The sequence below is a fragment of the Sylvia atricapilla genome, chromosome 20 (genome assembly GCF_009819655.1).
Source record: "Sylvia atricapilla isolate bSylAtr1 chromosome 20, bSylAtr1.pri, whole genome shotgun sequence".
Classification (NCBI taxonomy): domain Eukaryota; kingdom Metazoa; phylum Chordata; class Aves; order Passeriformes; family Sylviidae; genus Sylvia; species Sylvia atricapilla.
The window spans coordinates 10,008,770-10,028,880 of NC_089159.1; the positions used below are offsets into that span (position 1 = coordinate 10,008,770).

The 20,111-nt window shown below is 50.7% G+C and overlaps 1 protein-coding gene across 2 annotated transcripts; it reads right to left on the minus strand.

The window, feature by feature from the left end:
- Window positions 1-4,012: 4,012 nt before the first annotated feature.
- HEATR6 (HEAT repeat containing 6) lies at window positions 4,013-19,528 on the minus strand. Of its 2 annotated transcripts, XM_066333552.1 has the most exons (20): window positions 19,405-19,528; window positions 18,595-18,702; window positions 18,081-18,221; window positions 16,845-16,960; window positions 16,361-16,475; window positions 16,044-16,145; window positions 15,493-15,630; window positions 14,385-14,644; window positions 13,914-14,091; window positions 13,436-13,642; window positions 12,679-12,778; window positions 12,109-12,470; window positions 10,845-10,967; window positions 10,250-10,336; window positions 9,339-9,473; window positions 8,158-8,280; window positions 7,015-7,139; window positions 6,029-6,125; window positions 5,432-5,636; window positions 4,013-4,994 (listed from the first exon to the last, which is right to left on the minus strand). In XM_066333552.1, the coding sequence occupies exons 2-20, from the start codon at window positions 18,619-18,621 to the stop codon at window positions 4,444-4,446; spliced, it is 3,192 nt and encodes a 1,063-aa protein (XP_066189649.1). In that variant the 5' UTR covers window positions 18,622-18,702; window positions 19,405-19,528; the 3' UTR covers window positions 4,013-4,443. The 2 variants fall into 2 exon arrangements, with proteins under 2 accessions (XP_066189649.1, XP_066189650.1); XM_066333553.1 differs by lacking the exon at window positions 19,405-19,528 and having other exon boundaries at window positions 4,850-4,994; window positions 5,493-5,636; window positions 18,595-18,699.
- Between the last annotated feature and the right edge of the window lie 583 nt (window positions 19,529-20,111).

The window sequence follows — 20,111 nt, forward strand, 5'->3', positions numbered from 1 at the left end:
AGCGGAGGGAAGCGAGCTGGAACCAGCCTGGAGGTGGGGTTGTTTTCTGGGAAAACAAAAGCGGCGTGGCCAGTGCCAAGGCCCAGGGGATGCTCAGGGCTGGAGGAGCTCCCTGAGGACAGGGCTCCCAAATTTGGGGTGGCTTCAGTGTGAGTCTCAGTTGCGCTACAGAGAGGCCCCAACGCAAACCCTGCCAGCCCCACCATCCCACATGTCACCCCATGGCCATGGGTGTCTGTGTCACTTGCCCCTTCGTGGGACAATGGTGGCACCAGACGTGCTCTGCACAAGGGGTTCCCACTGGTTGCTCCCCAGGCTGAGGACAAGAGCTGCCACAACGGAACCAGAGAAATCCAAAAGAAAAGTAAAAATTTTACTTTTCCAAGAAAAGTAAAACCCAGCCCTCCACAAGGAAACGCTGTCGGGGGCTGGAAACAACGTCCCACCTGTGGCAAGAGCCCGCAGGGACACAGCCCGGCTCACCCCAGCCCCTGTTGCAGGTGGGACCCCCACCCCAGGCCCATTCTCTGCCCTCCCTGGGAGGGTCCAGGCCGGCCCCCAGCGGGGTCCGCAGCGGGCCGTGGGGGGAACCGGGAGGGCAAAAATCAAAAGCAAATTGCGGGAGTCAATGGTGCGGAGCCGCGGGCGGCCTCAGCGGCTGCCGTGTGACTTTGATTCCCCTATCATAACCCCGAATTAAAAATTCAAGCAATTACTTGCATGGCTTCCCCCCGATTAGGCTGGGCCTCGCGTTCATTAATGCGGGCGCACAGAGAAAAGCCATTAGGGCGGGTGGTGGGGACGGTTTCGCTGAGAACAGTTCCGCTCCAGGAAGGAGCTGGGCCAAAGCCGAATTTCACACATCTCCGAGGCCGCCCAAGCACGGCCGGGGCCCTGAAAGCCGCCTTTGTCCCCCCGGCAGTCCCCGGGATGTGTCCCCACGGGATGGGTGGCACGCAGAGGGACATTGCCTGGGCAGGCAGGGCTGGGGAAAGCATCGACCCAGCGGCGGCAGCGCGGAGGGGACAGCCCCGAGTCACGGCGATGTTTCTGCCAGCACCGAGCCGGTGACCCCCCAGAATATCTCCCCGGGCCAGCCCCGGCGGTGCGGCACAGGGACAGCGGGGACAGCGGTGATGGCTCAGTCACCCACCCACCGCAGCGCTCTGTCTGCACGTGGGGCAGCGCTGGAGCAAGATGTGGCAAGCCTCCCACCCGGCAAGCCCGGCTTTATGAGCAAATTTCAAGTTCCACATAGTTTTCCCTCCCATTCCAGGGCAAACGTTTGTTGTTTTTTTTTCTTTTTTTTTCCTGCTGCCCCAGGAGCGGGGATTGGGGACGGTGTCGCCTGCCCAGGCTGTGGCCCCGCGGGCACCCCCCGCCCTGGCACTGCCACCGTGCCAGGCGTGCCCCTGCTCCACCGCTGGGCCATCAAGGAAATCTGCTGGACTGAAAAAATACCAGCACGTCTAGACTGAAATACCAGTCTGGGCTCCCGGGGAGCCAGAGCACCCCCCCGGAGCAGCGTGGGCTCCCTTTCCCCGGGGGTGGCACAGCATGACCCCAGGGACAATCCTGCTCCCCGGCGCTCGCCGAGCCCCGTTAGAATCTCTGTGCCCAGCCCCGCTTGGCGCTGCGGTGCCCACAGCCCTGGGGTGCCCTCGGTTCTCTTCCCCACTCTTTCCCTCCTTGCCCGCACCCTTCCCGCTGGGATTCGTCCTGCACCGGGCTTTGGCCCCCGGGGAGAGGGTGGCTGCTGGGACAGCCCGGTCGGGCCGCCGAGGGTCGGGCTGTGCCCAAATCCTCCTCCGTGCGGGAGCTCCATCCATCAGCGCCCAGCCCGGAGCCGCCCGAGGGGGAGCGCCGGGAGGTTGCAGAGGGGAGAGAAGGAAAACAGACAGGATAAAAATCACCGAATTAGCGGGTCCCAGGGAGGGACGGCCTGCGAGATAGAGCCGGGCCATTTTTTATGGGAGAGACAGCAGGCATGAACTGAGGATCAGCCTCTTCCCTTTGACCCCGCCACTGGAAGTCACCCCTGCCTTCGCCACCCCATTGCTCACGGGCCGGTGGCAGTGACACCGTGGGCTGCCGGAGGGAGCACCCAAAGCCACCAGCCGCGGCCGCGCACCGGGAGGGAGAATATCCCATTTATCCCAGGGGAAGGCGCCGTGTCTGCCCCCGCTGGGACCGCGGGTGCCGCGGGACGCTCCGGTGGCTGTCCGGGCTGGTGACACCCGTGTCCTGTCGGGGAACCCCCGTGCACCCCACGACCGCACTGAGGGGACAACCAGAACCCCAACGAGGGGACACGAGCAAGCGGAGTGGCCGCTGTCGCCGCTGTCGCCGCGGGGCCGCGCCCGCCGTGCCCGGGGACGTGGTGCCACCTCGTGGGGACAGGGACAGGGACCGTCGGACTATGGAGGCGGCTGCCTTGGGATGCTCGGGGAGCAACAGCCGCGGGGTGACCGATAAATCAGTGTCTGCGCTTCCCGGTCGTAGAGACGGGTGCTGGAGGGAAGGAAAAAATAAAACCTTTAAAATAAAAGTAACAATTAAAGAGAGGGGAGTGTTTAACAGCCCCCAGGGACGCTGTAAGTGACTCGCTGTGGTTGCTCCTTGCTGCGCTGCCCAGGGAGGAGCCCACGGGGCTGCAGGTGGGTGACGAGCCCAGGGAATCGCTCCCTGGGGCCGCAGGAGACAGCCCCGGGCTGGGATGGGGCCGGGCACTAAAGCCCTTTTGTTTTTCCCACCCAGTGACCCCGCGGAAGAACAGCAGGATTGTCTTTCAAACGGAGCCGATGTGGAGCTTGAATGTCCCTTGCCACCTTGGCTATAAATCATCCCGCATGTGATAAGGTAATTACCTTCTCCTTGGAACTATTCATAGGAAAACCTATAAAGGGCCTGGCTTGTAAACACAACAATAAAGAGGCAGTACAATAAAACCTTGGCCAGGGTGGGGAAGGTGCTGCCTTTCCCCGGCCCCCAGCACCTCACAGCCAGCCCAGTGGCTCTCACTGGCACCGAGGGGTGGCACAGGGCACACAGCCCTTTGTCCCCAGAGAATATACTGGGAATAACAGCAGCTCCCACCTGCCTCCTGGGCTGCATAAAACCAGAGTCCTCTGTGCAGAGAACAGCCTGACACTGGATGGAGCTGGGTGTGCTCACAGGGTGTACCTGCTCCCAAGCCCCCACAGCTGCCTCAGCACCAGGAGGCTCTAGAGATGTCAGCAACTTTGGGGAAGAAATGCAGGTGAAGGTGTGCTTCCAGTGGCTGTGGGACAGGGCCCAGCAGGGATGCTCAGCTCTGCCTCCATCCCAGCGTTTCCCTCCCTGACCACACACACACGGGGCTGGGACAGCAGGAGGAGTCATCCCTGGCAGAGAACTGGCCCCATCCAGCCCCTGGAAAACGCTCCATTGCTCCAGGAAGTTTTGGATACTCTCAGCACTTGAGGCCTGCTGAAAGCAGCGGTGAGGGTGGAAGAACAAAGCAGATGAATTTTGTATCCCCCAGAGGGTTTATGACATGCCCTGAGCCCTGTTCAAACACCCAGCCCGGGGTTAGGACAGCAGGCACTTAACTCTGAGAGCCCCAGAGCCCTGCTCATTCCTGGAGGTGCTGATTTGTCCCCAGCAACATCAGAGAGCTCAGCACTCCCCTGGCTATCAGCAGAGTAAGCACAGAGCAAACACAGAGTAAGTAACACCAGCAGGAAGGAATGGAAGAGGGCAAAACTCCAGAACCAGAAACAAATCCATGTGCTGTTAGGACATCACTGCACCGCCCACAGAGGTGCTTGGAGAGCCAAAATTCCAGCCTTGGAGAACCTACTTTGAATTTTCTGTTTAGGCAGCACAGTACCATCCACCTGGAAATGAGGAGTTTTGATTTTTTTGGAAGACAGGATGAGTGGAGGCAGCAGGAAGGCACAGGCCAGGTGTAGGATACTGGGAACACAGACAGGTAAAGGCAAAGGGTGTTTGCTCTAAGCTGTTCTTCAAATATTGGCGTATTTGGGTTTATTGCAGGAACACAAGAGTGACAACATTTGCAATGCTCTGAAAAACAAAATTCTTCCAGCCCCCTGCTTTACAAACATGATTCTGGATCCTGCAGCAATAGGAACAAAATGCTTGGAGATAAGCTGAGGGAACAGGCAGCTTTATAAAACACACAGAGGAGGAAAAGGCGTTTGTTTTCCAAGTGGCGACGCTGCGACAGCAAAGTGCACAAACCAGCCCCAGGGAGGGCCACGGCAGAGTTCACCAAACACAGCCATAAAAAATAGTAATAATATAAAAATGAAGTCCTAGAGGCATTATTAATAAATTCTGAAATACAATATTTAATATCAGCGGCAGGAAACTTTTTCCTCCTGTGCAAGAGTTCGGTGCCCCCTGTGGAAGTTTTGGTCACTGAAATGGGCGCTCCCTTCAAGCTTCTGTCAGCCCCGTGGCATTGGTGTGGTCCGTCAGGACATCCTCCAGGTACAGGGACACTCTCACTCTCACCTTGCCCTGCAGCTCTCTCTCGACCCCACTGAGATGGTCGATGGCTCTCTGCACTCCTCTCTCCCTCTCCCCCAGGTCCGTGTGCATCCCGGCCTCGCTCTCCTCCCCTGAAGCCCTGAGGTACTGCAGCACGTAGGGTTTGATGGCGTCCCCGTGGGCCCTGAGGGTGGCCCCGAGGAAGGGCAGGTCTGTGCTCCTCGCCAGCCCCAGCAGGTGCAGCAGGGCCCGGCAGATCTGGGTCCTGAGGCTGGAGCTGTACTTGAACTCCAGGAAGTCCTCGGTGTCCTCACTCCTCTGCAGGGCCACCACCAAGGCACTCCAGATTTGGCAGAACTGCTCCGTGGAGCCGTAGCATTCCCTCCTGCTGGGGATGGACAGGGCCATGGCTGACTTGATTCTCACTTTGAAGTTCTTGCAGGACTTGACTACAGAGGAAAGGGCACTGAAAGCCTGAGTGGCCCAAAGAGCCTCTCCTGAAAAAAAACCCACCAAAAAAACCCCTTTTTAAATCAGCCAAAATATGCAACACTGTAAATGTCTCCTGAATATTTAATGGGCTGGCATTTATTGAATTTGTTGTGGTTTAAATGAAAGAATCAGGGGTTATGAAATGAAATATTAGTTAAAACAGTTAATCTCCCAAAGTTTTACACAAGGACATTTGGCATTTACTCACACCTATAATCCCACCCTCACACTTCTTCCTGGGATGACAGATCCAGCAGTTACACCTGCACTGGCACTGGAAGGAGCTGAGTCTGTTCCACTGGGAAGAGCCCTGGGAAAGCTGTGACAGCAAGACTCAGCTCCGTTGGTTTCCCCCCTTCTCTCCACCCCAGTGGCAGCAGGGACGATGTGATCAGCCCCACAGGAGCTGAGGCAGCCCCGAGGCAGGGGCACAGGCTCTCACCAAGAGGCAGGGCAGGGTTCTTGAACACGTTCCCCAGCGCGTAGCACGCGTTCCAGCGCACCTTCATGGTGGCCTCGCTGCCCACCGTGGCAATCAGGGCCTGCAGGGACTCCTCCATGGCCTCCCTGAACCTGGGGTTGGCCACGTGGCAGGGCTGCAGGAAATGGAGCACGTTCCCAAGGGCACGGACAGCGTTGCTCTTCACCTGGAACACACAAAAACCCCTCCGGTTTTCGGGCTGTCGGCAGGTTTGATCTCAAGCTTGCTGTGAAATCATCTCAGAGGCAGCAAGGAGCACAGCTGGAATCACACTGTGTCTTCCTAAATGCCACCAGAAAGAGCACTCTCTGCAAATGGCCACAAACCAAAGGAAAAATCCCTGCCCTGTGGAAAAGCCCAGTCCAGTTCCCTGCAATCCAAACAACACAGGCAACCTCTGAACACCAGCCCTCAGGGGAGGATCTGAGCTGCAGCTCCCCTCAAACGTTGGGGCAAAGACACATGAAGTAACTGGTGCCTTTTTCCTTTTCTTTTTTTTTTTTTTTTTAATGTAGGAGTTAACTACACCAACCCCACCCTCCTTCCCCTCAGCCTTACCTTGTCTCTGTCCTTGGATGCTTCTGTTGCAGACCGCAGCAATTTCAGCAGCAGGAGATCAGAAAGTTCCTCCTGGAAGCTTTGTCCCATGGTTTCCCTGGCAGGAGAATCACCCTGTGAACACCCTTGCTCCATCCTCAAAGATGTGATACCACCCTTTATAAAGGCCCATGAACAAACAACCTTCACTCTTTAGAAGGCTAATATGTAAGGCAGACCTTTCTGCATGTGACCACTATGTTTATTAATTTAAAACCAAACTATCAATGCAAGAAAGCTGGTTAGCAATGGTTAAGTCTAATAAAAAACAGAGGGCAACGAATTGCTCAGGGACAATTCTGTAGCAGGAATATATGATAACTATTTTCCTGTTAAAAATGTAACAGTAGGTTGGGCTTCCCTCAGTCTCTGGCTTGAGGAAGGGTTAAATATTTATTAATGGAAAACTAAAAAGTGAAAAGTTTTATAGAGTCTCGCCTTAGAGTGACAGGACAAAGGGGAATGGCTTAAAACTGAGTAGGTTTAGATCAGATATTAGAAAAAAAAACCTGATCCCTGTGAGGGTGCCCAGAGAAGCTGTGGCTACCCCATACCTGGAAGTGTCCAAGGGCAGGCTGGACAGGGCTTGGAGCAAGCTGGGATAGTGGGAGGTGTTCCCAGATGGATACAGGATGCCTAAACAGTGTCACACCCTGGGAGACACACAGGCAGAGGGTGGTTAAAAAGAAGGATCCAAGCCAAATTTCAGCTTTTTTTTTTTTTTTTTTTTGATGTTAAGTATCACAGAATCATTTTGATTGGAAAAGCCCTTCCAGAGTCCAAGCTGTGCCTGATCCCCTTCCAGTGCCTGACTACCCCTTCCATGGAGAAATTCCCCCTGATGTCCAGCCTGGAGCTCTCCTGGCACAGCCTGAGGCCGTGTCCTGTTGCAGACCTTATGTCTGCTCTGTGTGACACCTGGGGACAGGGCAGGGCGTGTCACCTACATGTTGATGATGAGGGTGTCTGTGAGGTTGCCCAGGGACCAGGCTGCCTTGGCACGGACGTTGGGAGACTTGTCATGGAGGGAGTTCAGAATGGCATTTGCTGTGTCTGCCACAAACATCACATCCTGTCAAAGCAAAAACTGCTGCAAAGTTACAAAGTTCTCAAAACACAGGTGATTTCCTTAGTAACACACACTGGTTTTTTCCAGGGAAAATGAGAGAGAGATCAGCTCTGTTCATTTACTTTTCTTTTCTAGGTGACACCTTTTAATGAGCTCATGGTGCTCTCTGCAGCTTTGCCTGACCTTTAATTAACAGTCCAAGCCTGAATGCTGACCAAATCCACCACTCTTGGGTAGCTGTTGCTGAAAAGCTTCAATGGATTATTTAATTCCATTGGTGATTTAGCTGCTTTACATTTTAACATAATTACATGAACTGCCAACCTTACGCTCATCAAATCCCACCCTTTAAGTAATTGCTTCTCCAAGCTCCCTGTTGATCTGCCTGTCTAATCTTCTCTCCTATGGCACTTTACATGTGCCTATGGTAAAGGATTTTCTTTCAAAATATTTTGGAATTAAACTCCAAAGTCAGCTTCTGCATATTTTTGATATTAAAATCACTCACTTAAAGGTTACGTTGTAAAAATTAATCTTCCAGCTCAGCCAAGCTAAGATGATATTTTGTAGAAAAAAATCAGGGTGGTTTTTTTCCCTCCAAATAAGCTTTATTTCTTAGTTTTAAGCAAAACTGAAGGCTTCACATTAAAAACTTGTTACAATATAGAATCCTGAAGGTTGGAAAAGACCCCAAAGATGGAGTCCAACATTAAACTCCTCAGAGCACTGTACAGCTGTTCCCTTCATCCCAGCTCCTCTGTGCCAACCCAACCACTCCAGCTTCCATCCCTGAGAGCCTGGGAAGAGCCTGACCTCTCTCCTTTTCCTCTCACTTCTGCTTCACCTCCCTGAAAGCTGCACTGCTTCTGCCCTCACACCAAAGGCAAGAGCAGGTCTGGAGCCAGTAAGGAAAAACTACAAATACGCTACAGGCTAAAAGTAAAGTGAATTAATTTCAAACAAATCCGTGTTCCACATCATTATAAAATGGCTCAGAGGAAGGGAATGGGCTGGCTCTGACCTGCCTGAGGCACGGGAAGAGGATGTAGACTCCCAGGGCTCGGGCAGCAGCAGCTTTCACCAGGGGGTTCTCACTGTGGTTCAGGCCAAGCAGCAACGTGACACACAGGATCTGCTGGTCACCCTGCAAAGAGGAGCAGCAGTGACAACAGGGGGGCTGAGGAGAGCTCTGTCCCACAGGGACACACAATCCTCTGAAAGACTCTGTATCTGAAGGAGCTTCCACTCAGAGCATGCTCCAGATAAAGGGAATTGAGCAGTGTTTCAGGAATGTTTCCAGCACACAGGATCTCACTGCTGTTAGGGGAGACCACAAAGGAAATCAAAGCATTAACTCTTCTCCAAAGTAGAAGGAACGGCTCACACAGAGAGGATGGGCTGCTCTTGCCTTCCTTCCCTCTCTGCCCCTCATTAAGCAGGACAGGCAGGCAGGGTGAGCTCCGCCTGGGCAGGTTGTCAGTTCACCAGCCCATGACAAAAGGTCACAGTGGGCACTGACTTGACCCCACTTGGCCACAGGGACAGGAGAGGGGATGGGATCAAAGTACAGGAGGATGAAGTACATGCTGTACTTGGAGAATTCCAGAGATACTGCTGGACCAGCAATTCCTGGGCAAATGAGATCTGGCAGAGCACTCCCCAGCAAGGGCACAGTGACACAGAAGGAGCTGCACAATGCAGGGGGTATCCTCTGCCAAGGCTTTCATGTTTAAAAGCATATTTCACATAGCAAAGGGAAAAAACCAAATGGGTGCACAACACTGTGCCCACATTTGCCCACAACATGTTGGCAAATGGGTGCACAACATCAGGCCCTGGCTGTTGGCTCAGCTGGCTCCTCAAAGAATTAACCAGCAGAACAACAATCCCTCAGCCTCCCTCATGCCATTAAATTCTTGTCCTCCATCTCCTGTGCATCTTTGCCAAGGCTGGGTATTCATGGCAGGCCCAAACAGGTGCTGTGACCCACAGTTTAATTGTTCTGACAGGCTAATTACTCCTGACATTGCCCTTCCCAGCCTTCAACAGTCACAATGCTCAGAATGAGGAAAAAAAAAAATTTGGGAAAGTTTCTTTGCTTTGTCCTGGTAAGTTTTAAAAGGCTTTACACTACTGTAATCTGGTGGACAAGGGCAAAGCCTCAAAGGTAAAAACACCACACGGAAAGGTGTGTTCTCCTACCTGCAGGAGGCTGAAAGCCTCTGGTAAGATAGAGGACAGGGCATCACAGGCACTTGTCTGGAGAGTGGGGTGGGGGGAGTTCTGCAGAGTGCCAGGTAAAGGGCCATTTAACATCATTGTCCAGAAGGTCACAACCTGCAGGAGAAGCAGCCAGGTTTATCTTTTAAACTCAGCAATTAAACCCAAGTTTGTGTGTTAAAGATGATCATCATACCCTGAAATTTATATAGCATTTAATAGACTTGCAATCCCACTCCTGAATCCACACAGCTGAGTGTTTTCATTTGCCTGACAATTTACATTCATAGCAAATAACAGGAACCTGATGCTACTGAACACATTTCCTGTCTTGTAGGCTCAAAACTAAGCATGAGCCAAAGAATTTTTTAAGCTTGTCTTCTGTTCACAGAAGGAAGACTTAAACAGGCCCAAATTGCTCAGCTTCTGCAAACTTAGCCAACAAACAGCTAATGAGTTTTTCTAAATTCACATATATTGTGCTTCTGGCCACTCTTTCTGCACTTGAGACCAGCCAGAAAAATGTAGGTTGGCTCTTTAATGACACAAATTCACCGAAATTCTGGAAGTTTTATGCAGCAGTAATGACACACACAAAATCAGTGCTGTTCTTCCAGCTCTCTGAACTACAGCAGGCTGCAAGAGTTGGGAAGAGAAGCGGCAAAGACACAGGGTTAACATCATATAAAAGAAACAAAACCCAACACATCTGTCTCCAGACAAGAACAACTGCCAAATTACTGCAGGAAATCTCCAGAAACTGTCCATAGTGGCATCCATAAAGCCACAGTCTGAGTCCCTTCCTGCTTCCCTGCAATTACTTATCTGTGTCTGTGCCAGTGACTTTGCAGAGGGCAGGGAAGGAGCTCAGTGAGGTGGAATCTCACACTTACCACACTGACAGGCACCCTCTGCTCAGGGGCAGTGGGGGAGTCAGGTTTGTGCTGCTGCAGGACACCCGTGCCCAGCTCCTCCAGAAGCTACAAAGAACAAAAAGCAAGGAGGTTTTCCATCAGGGGCGACTCAAGGACCATGGAAGTACACAACATTCACCTAGTACTACATCTGACCCAGGGAACAAAAATAAAAGGTTCAGCACTGGTTTGGACTGTTCTGTCCCTGCTAGTACTGAAATTAGAGGAAAAGCCTTTCCTACATAAAGTCTCCTGCAGGCACAGCATAACAAACTACTGCACAAAGAGGAAATCTTTGTGTCACAGAGTCCAGCCCCTGCACCAGCTGACGCTCAGTGTTGTAGTCCTTGCACATCCCAAGCTTCCTGGTGACTCAGCAGAGCAACAACATTCTGCTGAGACTTCAAGACTGGAAGCAGAAGGTGCATTTCTCAAAGTGTCAGGGTACTGCATTCCTACATCACACACAGATGCTTTGAATATTCATCACCACTCATCTGCATTTGCAAAGCACACAGACAGACAGATAAAACCGACTTGGTAAAACAATGTTGATGTGTTCTCCTGCTCTTACTTTGGCTCCATGAAGCTGGATGGATGGATCCATTTCTTCCATGCATCTGCAAGCCACTTCTCCAAGTTCTAGGAAGTAGCTCTGAGCCATAGGGAAATAACCTTTCACAAGAAGAGCCAACACCTAAACACAGACAAGGAAATTCCATTCAGCATTTCTTCCTTCTGTTTATCCAAAATACCCCAACTACACACTGAAATGATGTTAATGAGCTAACCAACCCCAGCACCATATACTGAACTCTGATGTAACAGATACACTTTGCAGCACTACTGGAATACTAGAGCTGATTAAAAGCCTCCCTGTTCCATTATCTTGCTCAAAGAAGAGCCACAGAAGCACTATCAGGTAGCAAGACCATGAATTATTTACTGTAAGTGAGGGCTCCTGTAGCCAAAAAACCCAAGAGCAGGACATTCTGCACCTCCTGTAACACTGCTGCTGCCTTCTGTGAACTGGATTTAACAAACATTTACTGTTCCAGAAAAAGAGTGAGAATTCTTGGGATGTATGTTACAGAATCTTACCCTTTGCTGTGGCTACATGAATTAAAACAAAGCCAAGCCTCAGCATCCACAGGTACTCCTTGAGCCCCTCCATAGCTCCTTGCAGACAGTTCTCTGACTACACAGCTCTTTCCCACTGTTTCTCACCAAAACTTTAACTTGGATTCTGTATGGAGGAGTTTGCATGGGGAAGACTCACAGTCTGTCAGCACACACCCCCAAATAATATTGAAAAAAATACTGGAGATAAAACAATCACAGGCAGATGAACTTGCTGCAGCAGGTTTGCAGTGGGACAGCCATGCTGTGGCCAAGGAATCAAAATGTTTCTCTTTGAATCACAGCAGCTCATGCTCTTTAGGCAGCAGAGGAGTACCGTGAAGCTGTTAACAGATAGCAACTGGAAAGAGAATGATAAATCCAGTTCCATCCCACTAATAGCTTTGTATCAAGAGATTAGGTGGGTGGCTCCAAAAAGTAAATGTTTTTCTCTTCATAAATACACTGCTTGAAGCAAAGCTCAGTACTTAGTGGCTAAGACACTGCTCTCACACAAGACCCTCCCCTACCCAAGCTGGACTCGCAGATCCATTCCTGCTCCTTTAAAAGTGTTTTTGGATTCAACATCTGTGACTGTTCCTGAGAAGGACACACGGTGTCACAGCTGCTCAGCCTCACTGCACCAGCACTGGCCTCAGCCTAAATCCCCTTGGGAAAGCAGGGAGCCAAGGGAATGCAGAGCTGAGCCCAGCTCCCACCTGCAGGGCCTCCAGGCGCAGGGGACACGGCTCATAGACGCTGCCCAAGGACGGGAAGGTGGTGTCGCTGTCGGAGCAGGAATCCTCCCGGGGCAGGATGATGATGGACACACACAGGCGGAGCAGCCAGCACGGCTCTGGAGGGCCACACCCTGCTGGATTGTCCCGAGGGCTTTCCCCTGCCCAGGGCACTGCTGTCCTCCACTGCTCACAGGAGAAGAAGCGCCCAGGGGTTGCGCTGCCGCTGCTGTTTAGCCCCGAGGAGCTGGGCTGCTGCAGGAGCAGCTGCACCTCTGGCAAAGGTGCCTGGACAGAAACTATTGCCCCCAACAATGTGAGGCTGGAAACTCGAACGTTAACATCTGCAAGAGACAATGAACAGAGAAGACAAAAACAAAAAAAGCTCCATTAGAACAAAAAAAGCTCCATTAGAATCTCACTGACAGCCCAGCATCCTCCCTCAGCAGTTTTCAGACAAGATAGATTATAACAGAAACATCCACTGCTACTGAATTATGAGTTTATGGAGCACAGAGGAGGGGAGGAATATAACAGAGAGAGAATGCAAACCTTTGTGAGAGATGTAGGGCTTGATCTGGTTCCACACCCTGGTAAGCAGCCCAGGTTTCAATCGGCTGTAGGGTGCGTTGGAAACCAAGTTTGCAAGGCACTGAAACACAGAGAAAGGTGCTGGTTACAATGTCAGCCCGGCCTCCAACAGGTTTGTTTTAACATTTGTAATTTAGGTCGCTCAGGCAGCTCATTATCTGAGGGCAGCTGAAAAAAAACACCCCAATTATCTGCTGCCTGAACACTGGATACAAACTCAGGTCCTAAAAACAAGGATTTAACTACTGTGACCCTGGCATAAAGACCAAGGGATTTTGAGAGCACATGGGAAGGATTTGTCCATTTGGACTCCAGTTTTAAAGTCAGTGTGAGTCTTCAGAATCATTTTATAAGTTCATTCAGCTACAAAAAGACTAAAAAAAAGGCAGAAAAAAAATAACTGTGCTGAAGAGAAAAGAAACCCCCTAGACTCTGGATGGAACTCTGAGGAACCTGGTCTAGTGGAAGGTGTCCCTGTCCACAGCAGGAGATTGAAACAAGGTGATCAGTAAGGTCCCTTCCAACCCAAACCATTCTGTGATTCCATGATTCTGTGGGATGACTCAGTCCATGAAGTCTTGCGAGATGACAAAGGTCTGTTTCTCACCACCACCTCACTCCTCACCAGCAATTCCGTGCAATCTTTCTTCAGGACTCAATCTAGAGAGCAGTGTCACCCCTTTGGGAGCACGTGGCACATTTGCAGCTGTGCAGGTACCTTGACAATCTGTGTCAGTGTCTGAGAGGAGGACTCTGCCACCAGGGCCAGCAGCAGGCAGCGGTGCAGCTCCCGGATGCTGGAAGCAATGGTGACAGAGAAGGGAGTAAAAGCTCTCTTGTGGTCATTGGCATCTTCAGCCACAGAGAGGAACTGCTTAGAACCTTCCAGAAAGGCTGAGAGGACTTGAAGAGCACAGGCACGTGTCTGAAATGATAAAAAATTTGTGATAGATTTTAACACCTCTTTTGAGCAGGGAGAATTTTAAAATACATTAATTCCTCTCTAGAAGGAGAAAATTCAACTCTGTCTTTTTTTCATAACTTTAGGCAATACAGAATCAATCCTTTGTTTCCTTAGCCAACATTTCCTATTTATTTCTTGGGCAGTACCCATATACTTACTGAAGACAAGAGAAGACAACTCCTAAGATTAATAGTAGAAAATAGAACAATTTTTGTTCTCAAAAGTGCCTCACCTTTGGAGAAGGGTCCTTTAGAGCAATAGTCATCAGGGACACAGATTGGGGGCTGCCAATTCCAGGGGCATCAGGGACAAATGCTGACCAGTAGCCATAAAGAACTCTCTTTTCTATTGACTTTATAGTGGAGAGGAAACAGGCCAGAGCCCCTTGGCGAACATTGGCTTGGTAAGACCTTAAACACAAACAAAAAAGGTTCATGAAAACAGCAGGGACAAGGGATGAACTCCACCTCTTTCATGTGTGTCAGTGGCTGGCTGTGAGAGGAAATCTTTTAGACCAAGAACAGGAAGAGGAAGAACAAATTTACTTTCAAATCAACACAAATTACTGCCTTCCAATTTTCTCGTATCATCTCATAAATCAAAAGGGAAAGTGATTCCCTCAGCAGATTTGATTCAGAACAAAGGATGGTGTGGAAGTGTTTCATGGACCCCGTGGTTTTATGTTCATGTGCACAACAATCACCTCACTTTGCTCTGTATTCCACCTTCAGCATCAGAATATTCCGACTCGCTGCTGCTGATGCATTTCCAGCCCGTGGGCTGTGAGGACAGGGGATCCTTCCCAGCACACACATCTGATGCACGAGGCTGCACATCCTCCAAGTGCAATTTCAGCATGTCTGCTCCCAGCACTGACTCGTTTCCTGCATCCCCCGAGTCTTCTCTTCCTTCTTCCCCAAACTCTCCCTTCTTTTGTTTCCCTTTGCACTTTCTTCTTCGGCTCTAAGACAAAAGATTGATTTTTCTTAGTCAATGCTTAACAAATACATAAATGCAGTTACATGTCTCTGCAATACTCTTTAAACACTCACTCTTTAGTATCTGAGTTTTTGAATTCTGCTTATTAGTAGCAACAGTCACAAAATTCCAGTAATACCTAAGTAAACAGTTTATAACTGAATAGCCTCTAAAACTAAGCTTTGGCTTCTTCATCAGTAAAGCAAAATATATCCAAGAAAAAACTTTCAGCTAAAAATCATATTTCACACAAAAGTGATCAAAGAACACTACTAAATACTTCTGTAGTTTTTAGATTTACAGTAGGTAACACTAACAAACCTTTCTTTTCAGCACCTAAAAAGAAACAGGTCAACATGACTAGACAACTTTATTTTCTCTCATGTCTTTCAGATAATCAGTAATCCAAAGTATTTACAGGGTTAAAAAGCAACCTGCAGAAGGATTAGGCGGAACAGATGAGGCAAGAAATCAGTCTTAAATGAACTTGACTTCCCTAAGAAAGAGTCAAACAATTGTGCAAGTGTTAGGAGAGAAAACGTGACTTATAAAATCAAAAGCTTTGGCGAGTTTGCACGCATCAATCCCGTGCCTGAAGGCCAGGAATTCTTGGCTACGGACAAATAATTGTTGCACAGAGATTAACTGAGGGAAGCCAAGCCCTGCAGAGCCATTTGTTCGTGTCACCTGAGTTCTCAAAGCAATACAGAATATATAACCAACACCTTTGAAGCAAAGAATTAAATGTGCCACATGCTCAGGACATGAAGAGCCACCAATATCACGACACGTAAGACACAACAGGCTGGAGAATCAGGAGCAGCCCAGCTTACCCCTGTCTGCTTAGAGGTGGCTGGTTCTGACTGTTCCTGCTTGACAGGGGACCTTTTATCATACTGAGGTAAAGGAGCAGGGTACAGGGCTGTGGGCACCTCTATGCTCAGTCCTGGCAGCCCATGGAACATGCATTTCTGCAACAGGAACACAAATGTGTTAGCATTCTGGCCCTTTCTCAGGCACAGATTTACTGTTATTCACTGTTATTTACTGTTATAAAACAATTTTCAGCTGTGCTCCTTCCCCCAGGTCTTGTCTCCCCCATGTAGAAGGCTACACAACTGAAATCCATCTGTGTCTAGAAGGATTTCAAGTAGGTCAAAAAAACCCCAAGCCTCCCATCTTCCTCTCACATTCTGCAGTGGGAAGTGCAGTGAGGATGCTGTGAGAGAAACTGAATATATTTTTCTTTGTTTCTCACACTCCATTTCCCCCCACGCTGAGGCTTCTCTGCTCCCCTCCTGCTCATCTTCTACTGTTTCCCACTTAACAGCACCTGGAACCTCCCAGTGGCTGCCTCTTTCCCCAGGTGGATTTAAGGATTTACCTTTAACACTGCCAGAAGAGCTCCAATTTGGTCAGTTTGCATCAGTTTCATCTTCCCACCGTTGAGAAGCGACTGGACACCTTTCAGTGCACTTTGCAGTAACTGAAAACAAAGCATTACTTACTTTTCCTTCCCAAAATGCTGCAGGTTCACATCTTTCAAGCAACTTTCTAGGCAGTTTTGCTCAACTGGGACAGTAATATGATAAATTGTAGACTATTAAAGCAAAATCTTAATTGACAACATTCCAAATTCCATATATTCCAGCAGCACAACCTCCTAATTAGAGTATTTTAGACATTTAGACCCACACTTACCATGCAAAAAGTGATGTCATCTACATCAGAGGTTTTTGAAGACTGCAGAACACTTAAGAAAGTTTGAAAACAGACACTTCTGTAGGACTCATCCAGGTATGGCTGTGCAGGGACACTAAAATTAGAGCAGGAGACACGAGGTGGGTTTACAGTCTGCCCACAAGTTCATAAAGTCACACAAAGCCCCACCCAAGCCCTCTGTTGTCCTGCAGAGCTCCAGATGGATGAATGGCTGATTGAAAGGGGCCAGCTCTACCATACACAGAACAAAAGAAAACCTTCTGCATGCAAAAACCAAACAGCACAACAGCTTTTCTTTTTCCCCTAAGCTAATCCCTGTAACATTATTTCTGGAAGACCAAGAATTGATGGTTTTATGCACAGGTATCTTGGAACACTAAAACTCTGCATTTCAAATCTATGCACCTACACCTTGCTGGCAGATTTACACCTTTCCAACCCACCCAAAAAGGCTGGTACACACCTGAGGCACAGGTTTGCCATGCTGCGCACAGCTGCCCTCCTGAGCTCCACGTCTGGCTGGGCAGGGTCACTGAAGTGCAGCAGGAGCCCAGCCTGGCCCAGCAGATCTGGGAGATACTGAAAACAAACCACCAAAAGCCATCAGGGGTCAGTGCTCATCCCTCAACCTCCTGGGTCTTGTTGTTTGGGGGCTAAATATCATGGGAGGTGGCTGGAGCCTGGCTGGACGCCAGGTGCCCACCAAAAGTGCTCCTCAGATTGGGCAGGGGAGAGAAAATGTAAGGAAAGGCTCATAAGTTGAGACAAGGGCAAGGAGAGGTCACTCACTGATGACCATCATGGGCAGAGCACACCTGACTTAGTGAAATTAGTTGAATTCATTACCAGTCAAAAATCAAAGCAGGATAATGAGGAGGAAAACAAACCCTAAAAATTCTCAGCTGCAATTTCAGATTCCAGAGACGGATTTATGTTTATAAAAAACAGCACGAAAACCTTAATTCCTTAAGTCCTCTTATTTTGTTTTGAGAAAGGACAGAGTTGAGCACAGTTCAGCTGAGTCCCAGTTTATGCTCTCTTCCCAGACATGAAGCTAAGCTAGGAACAACTGCTGCACCAAACTGCTGCCACTACACGGGCTACAAGCCCACACAAGCTGGCAGCTCCCAAACTGTGAGCATCACCACCCCAGGCTCAGCCCAACAGCAGAGACTGCTTTGCAAGCTGCCACGAGCTGGTGACAGCAGGAGGATTCAGCATTTCCAACACTGTCAGCTGCAGCAACAAGGAGCTTCACACAGGATTGAGACCCAAGAGCCTCTGCTTTGAAATGGCACCGAGCTAAAGCCCTGATCTGGTTACAGGATGGATTTCAGCATCCTCAGAGGAGCCTGTGGAGTTATGTGCAATTTGAAACCCCCTGTGATCTTCCTGCCTGAGGCACAGCATGGTTGGTCTGCAGGCTAAGCCTGTGCCTTTATTTAAAGGTGATCCCTACAGCTGCAGCCTGCAGGTACAGAGTATTCCACATGGGAATAATAATTATTAATAAATACAACTGAAATTCAACTTTCCCATAAATATCAGCCACTATTTGAATGGGATCTAATCTTAGCATGAAAGGTAACACAATTTGAGCTTTTCTTTCTCTCAGGAAAAAAAAAAAAGGAGAAAAAAAAAAAAAAGAAACAGCAGTGGTGCAAATGTTTTTGTTGTTACTTTCTGTTTGTAAACTCACCTTCTGACACTTAGGCCCATTATTGTAAACAAGAGCTGCTAAGGCTTGCAGAATTTCAACATGTGTCCAGGAGCTGCACTGCCTCAGAGCCGAGATGCAGTAAGAGAGAAGGAAATTCAAGTTCTGCTCATCAACCATCACCTGTTGCAACAGAAAAGGTCAAGATAAACATCATCTTCTACGGCTGCAGTCAATAAACCCAGAGAAATTGGTCACAGATTCAGGTGATCTGGCTGTTAAAATCACACATCAGCGGAGAACACACCTGAAAAATAATGGATAAATCTGTACAAATGTCCTAAAACCAAGACTATTTCCTATGGTGAATCACTTCTGACTGAGAAGTGGTTTTATGAGGAACCATTTTAGAACCAGATCAGAGCCTCAGCTACCAAAAAGAAGTAATACAGTGAAAATCCAATTAACTCTGAAGGTTGGCTCCACATCCCTGGAAAAAGACAGAGTTCTGCTGGCTTATTGAGGGACAGGAGGGACATGACCAAAGTCTCCCTACCTGATATCTGTTGAGTAAGTGATGCATAAGCTGACAGACTTTGCTGACAAGATGTTCCTGATCAAGGGGAACCAGCTGACAGGCTTGGACAAGCACAGCACAAACATCCTGGAAGAGAAAGCCTGTTTATTATTTAGGGACTACAAAGTCAATAATAGTGGCTCAAAGAAAATACCAAGTTAGATCAAGGAACAGAAGAGCATTGTCCAAAAATGAATTAATTGTAAAGCGCAAAGTAAGCCTGCTTTGGAAATAAAATGAAGACAAACCAGTGCAATAATGAAGTACTGTGTGTTGCCAATGGAGCAGCATCCATGCTGCTCATCTAGAGTGCTCAGCTTTGAACGGCTTGCTTTAAGGTTTCAAAAATTACTATTTTTCCAGCATCGGACTATGAGAATCGCCGAGGCCCACTGTCACACCTGTTGGTGTCACCCACCGTATCTCCACCCGGCAGCGCTTCGGCACAGGGCAGCAGGGCTCAGAACCACCAAGGAGCCGGAGAAGGGGCCCGGGGGCGGGCGGAGGAGCGGGGAAGGTCCCGCAGCGGGGGGACCGTGGGGAGGAACCCTCGGGGATCAGCGGGGAGACCGTGGGGAGGAACCCTCGGGGATCAGCGGGGAGACCGTGGGGAGGAACCCTCGGGGCTCCGCGGGGACACGGGGGTGGCCCAGCGGGACAAAGCCCCGCGCACGCCGTGCCCACAGCGGCAGCCGCGGCCGGGGCCGCCTCCTCTTCCTCCCTACGCGGACACATCCCCGCAGCCGCCGGGCTCCCTCCACGCGGCCCCGGTGCCCCATGTCCCGGTACCTGCGGGCCGGGCGCGGCCGGAGGTTCGGGCCCGCAGCTCTCCGAGATGAGCTGATCGAAGAGCAGGTGCAGCTCCGTGCGGCGGCCGCCGTCGGGCCGGGCCCGCAGCGCTCCGAGCCGCGTCAGGCAGCGCCGCAGAGAAGCGGCCGGGCCCGGCTCCGCCGCCGCCATAGCCCGCGGCCCGGCCCGCCCCGCCGCTATGGCAACCGCAGCCCTTCCGGGGCGGCCCGGCTACGGCGGCCCGGCAGCGCCGAGGGCGGGCTGAGGGCGGGCTGTGGGAGGGCTGAGGGCGGGCAGAGGGCGGGCTGAGAGCGGGCTGAGGGCGGGCAGAGGGCGGACTGAGGGCGGGCTGAGGGCGGGCTGAGGGCGGGCTGAGGGCTGAGGGCTGAGGGCTGAGGGAGGGCCGAGAGCGGGCTGAGGGCGGGCTGAGGGCGGGCCGAGAGCGGGCTCAGGGAGGGCTGAAGGAGGGCTGAAGGAGGGCTGAGGGCGGGCTGAGGGCGGGCTGAGGGCTGAGGGCTGAGGGCTGAGGGCGGGCTGAGGGCGGGCCGAGAGCGGGCTGAGGGGGGGCTGAGGGCTGAGGGCTGAGGGCGGGCTGTGGGAGGGCTGAGGGCGGGCTGTGGGAGGGCTGAGGCCGGGCTGAAAGCGGGCTGAGGGCGGCCTGAGGGCGGGCTGTGGGAGGGCTGAGGACCGGCCTGAGGGCGGGCTGA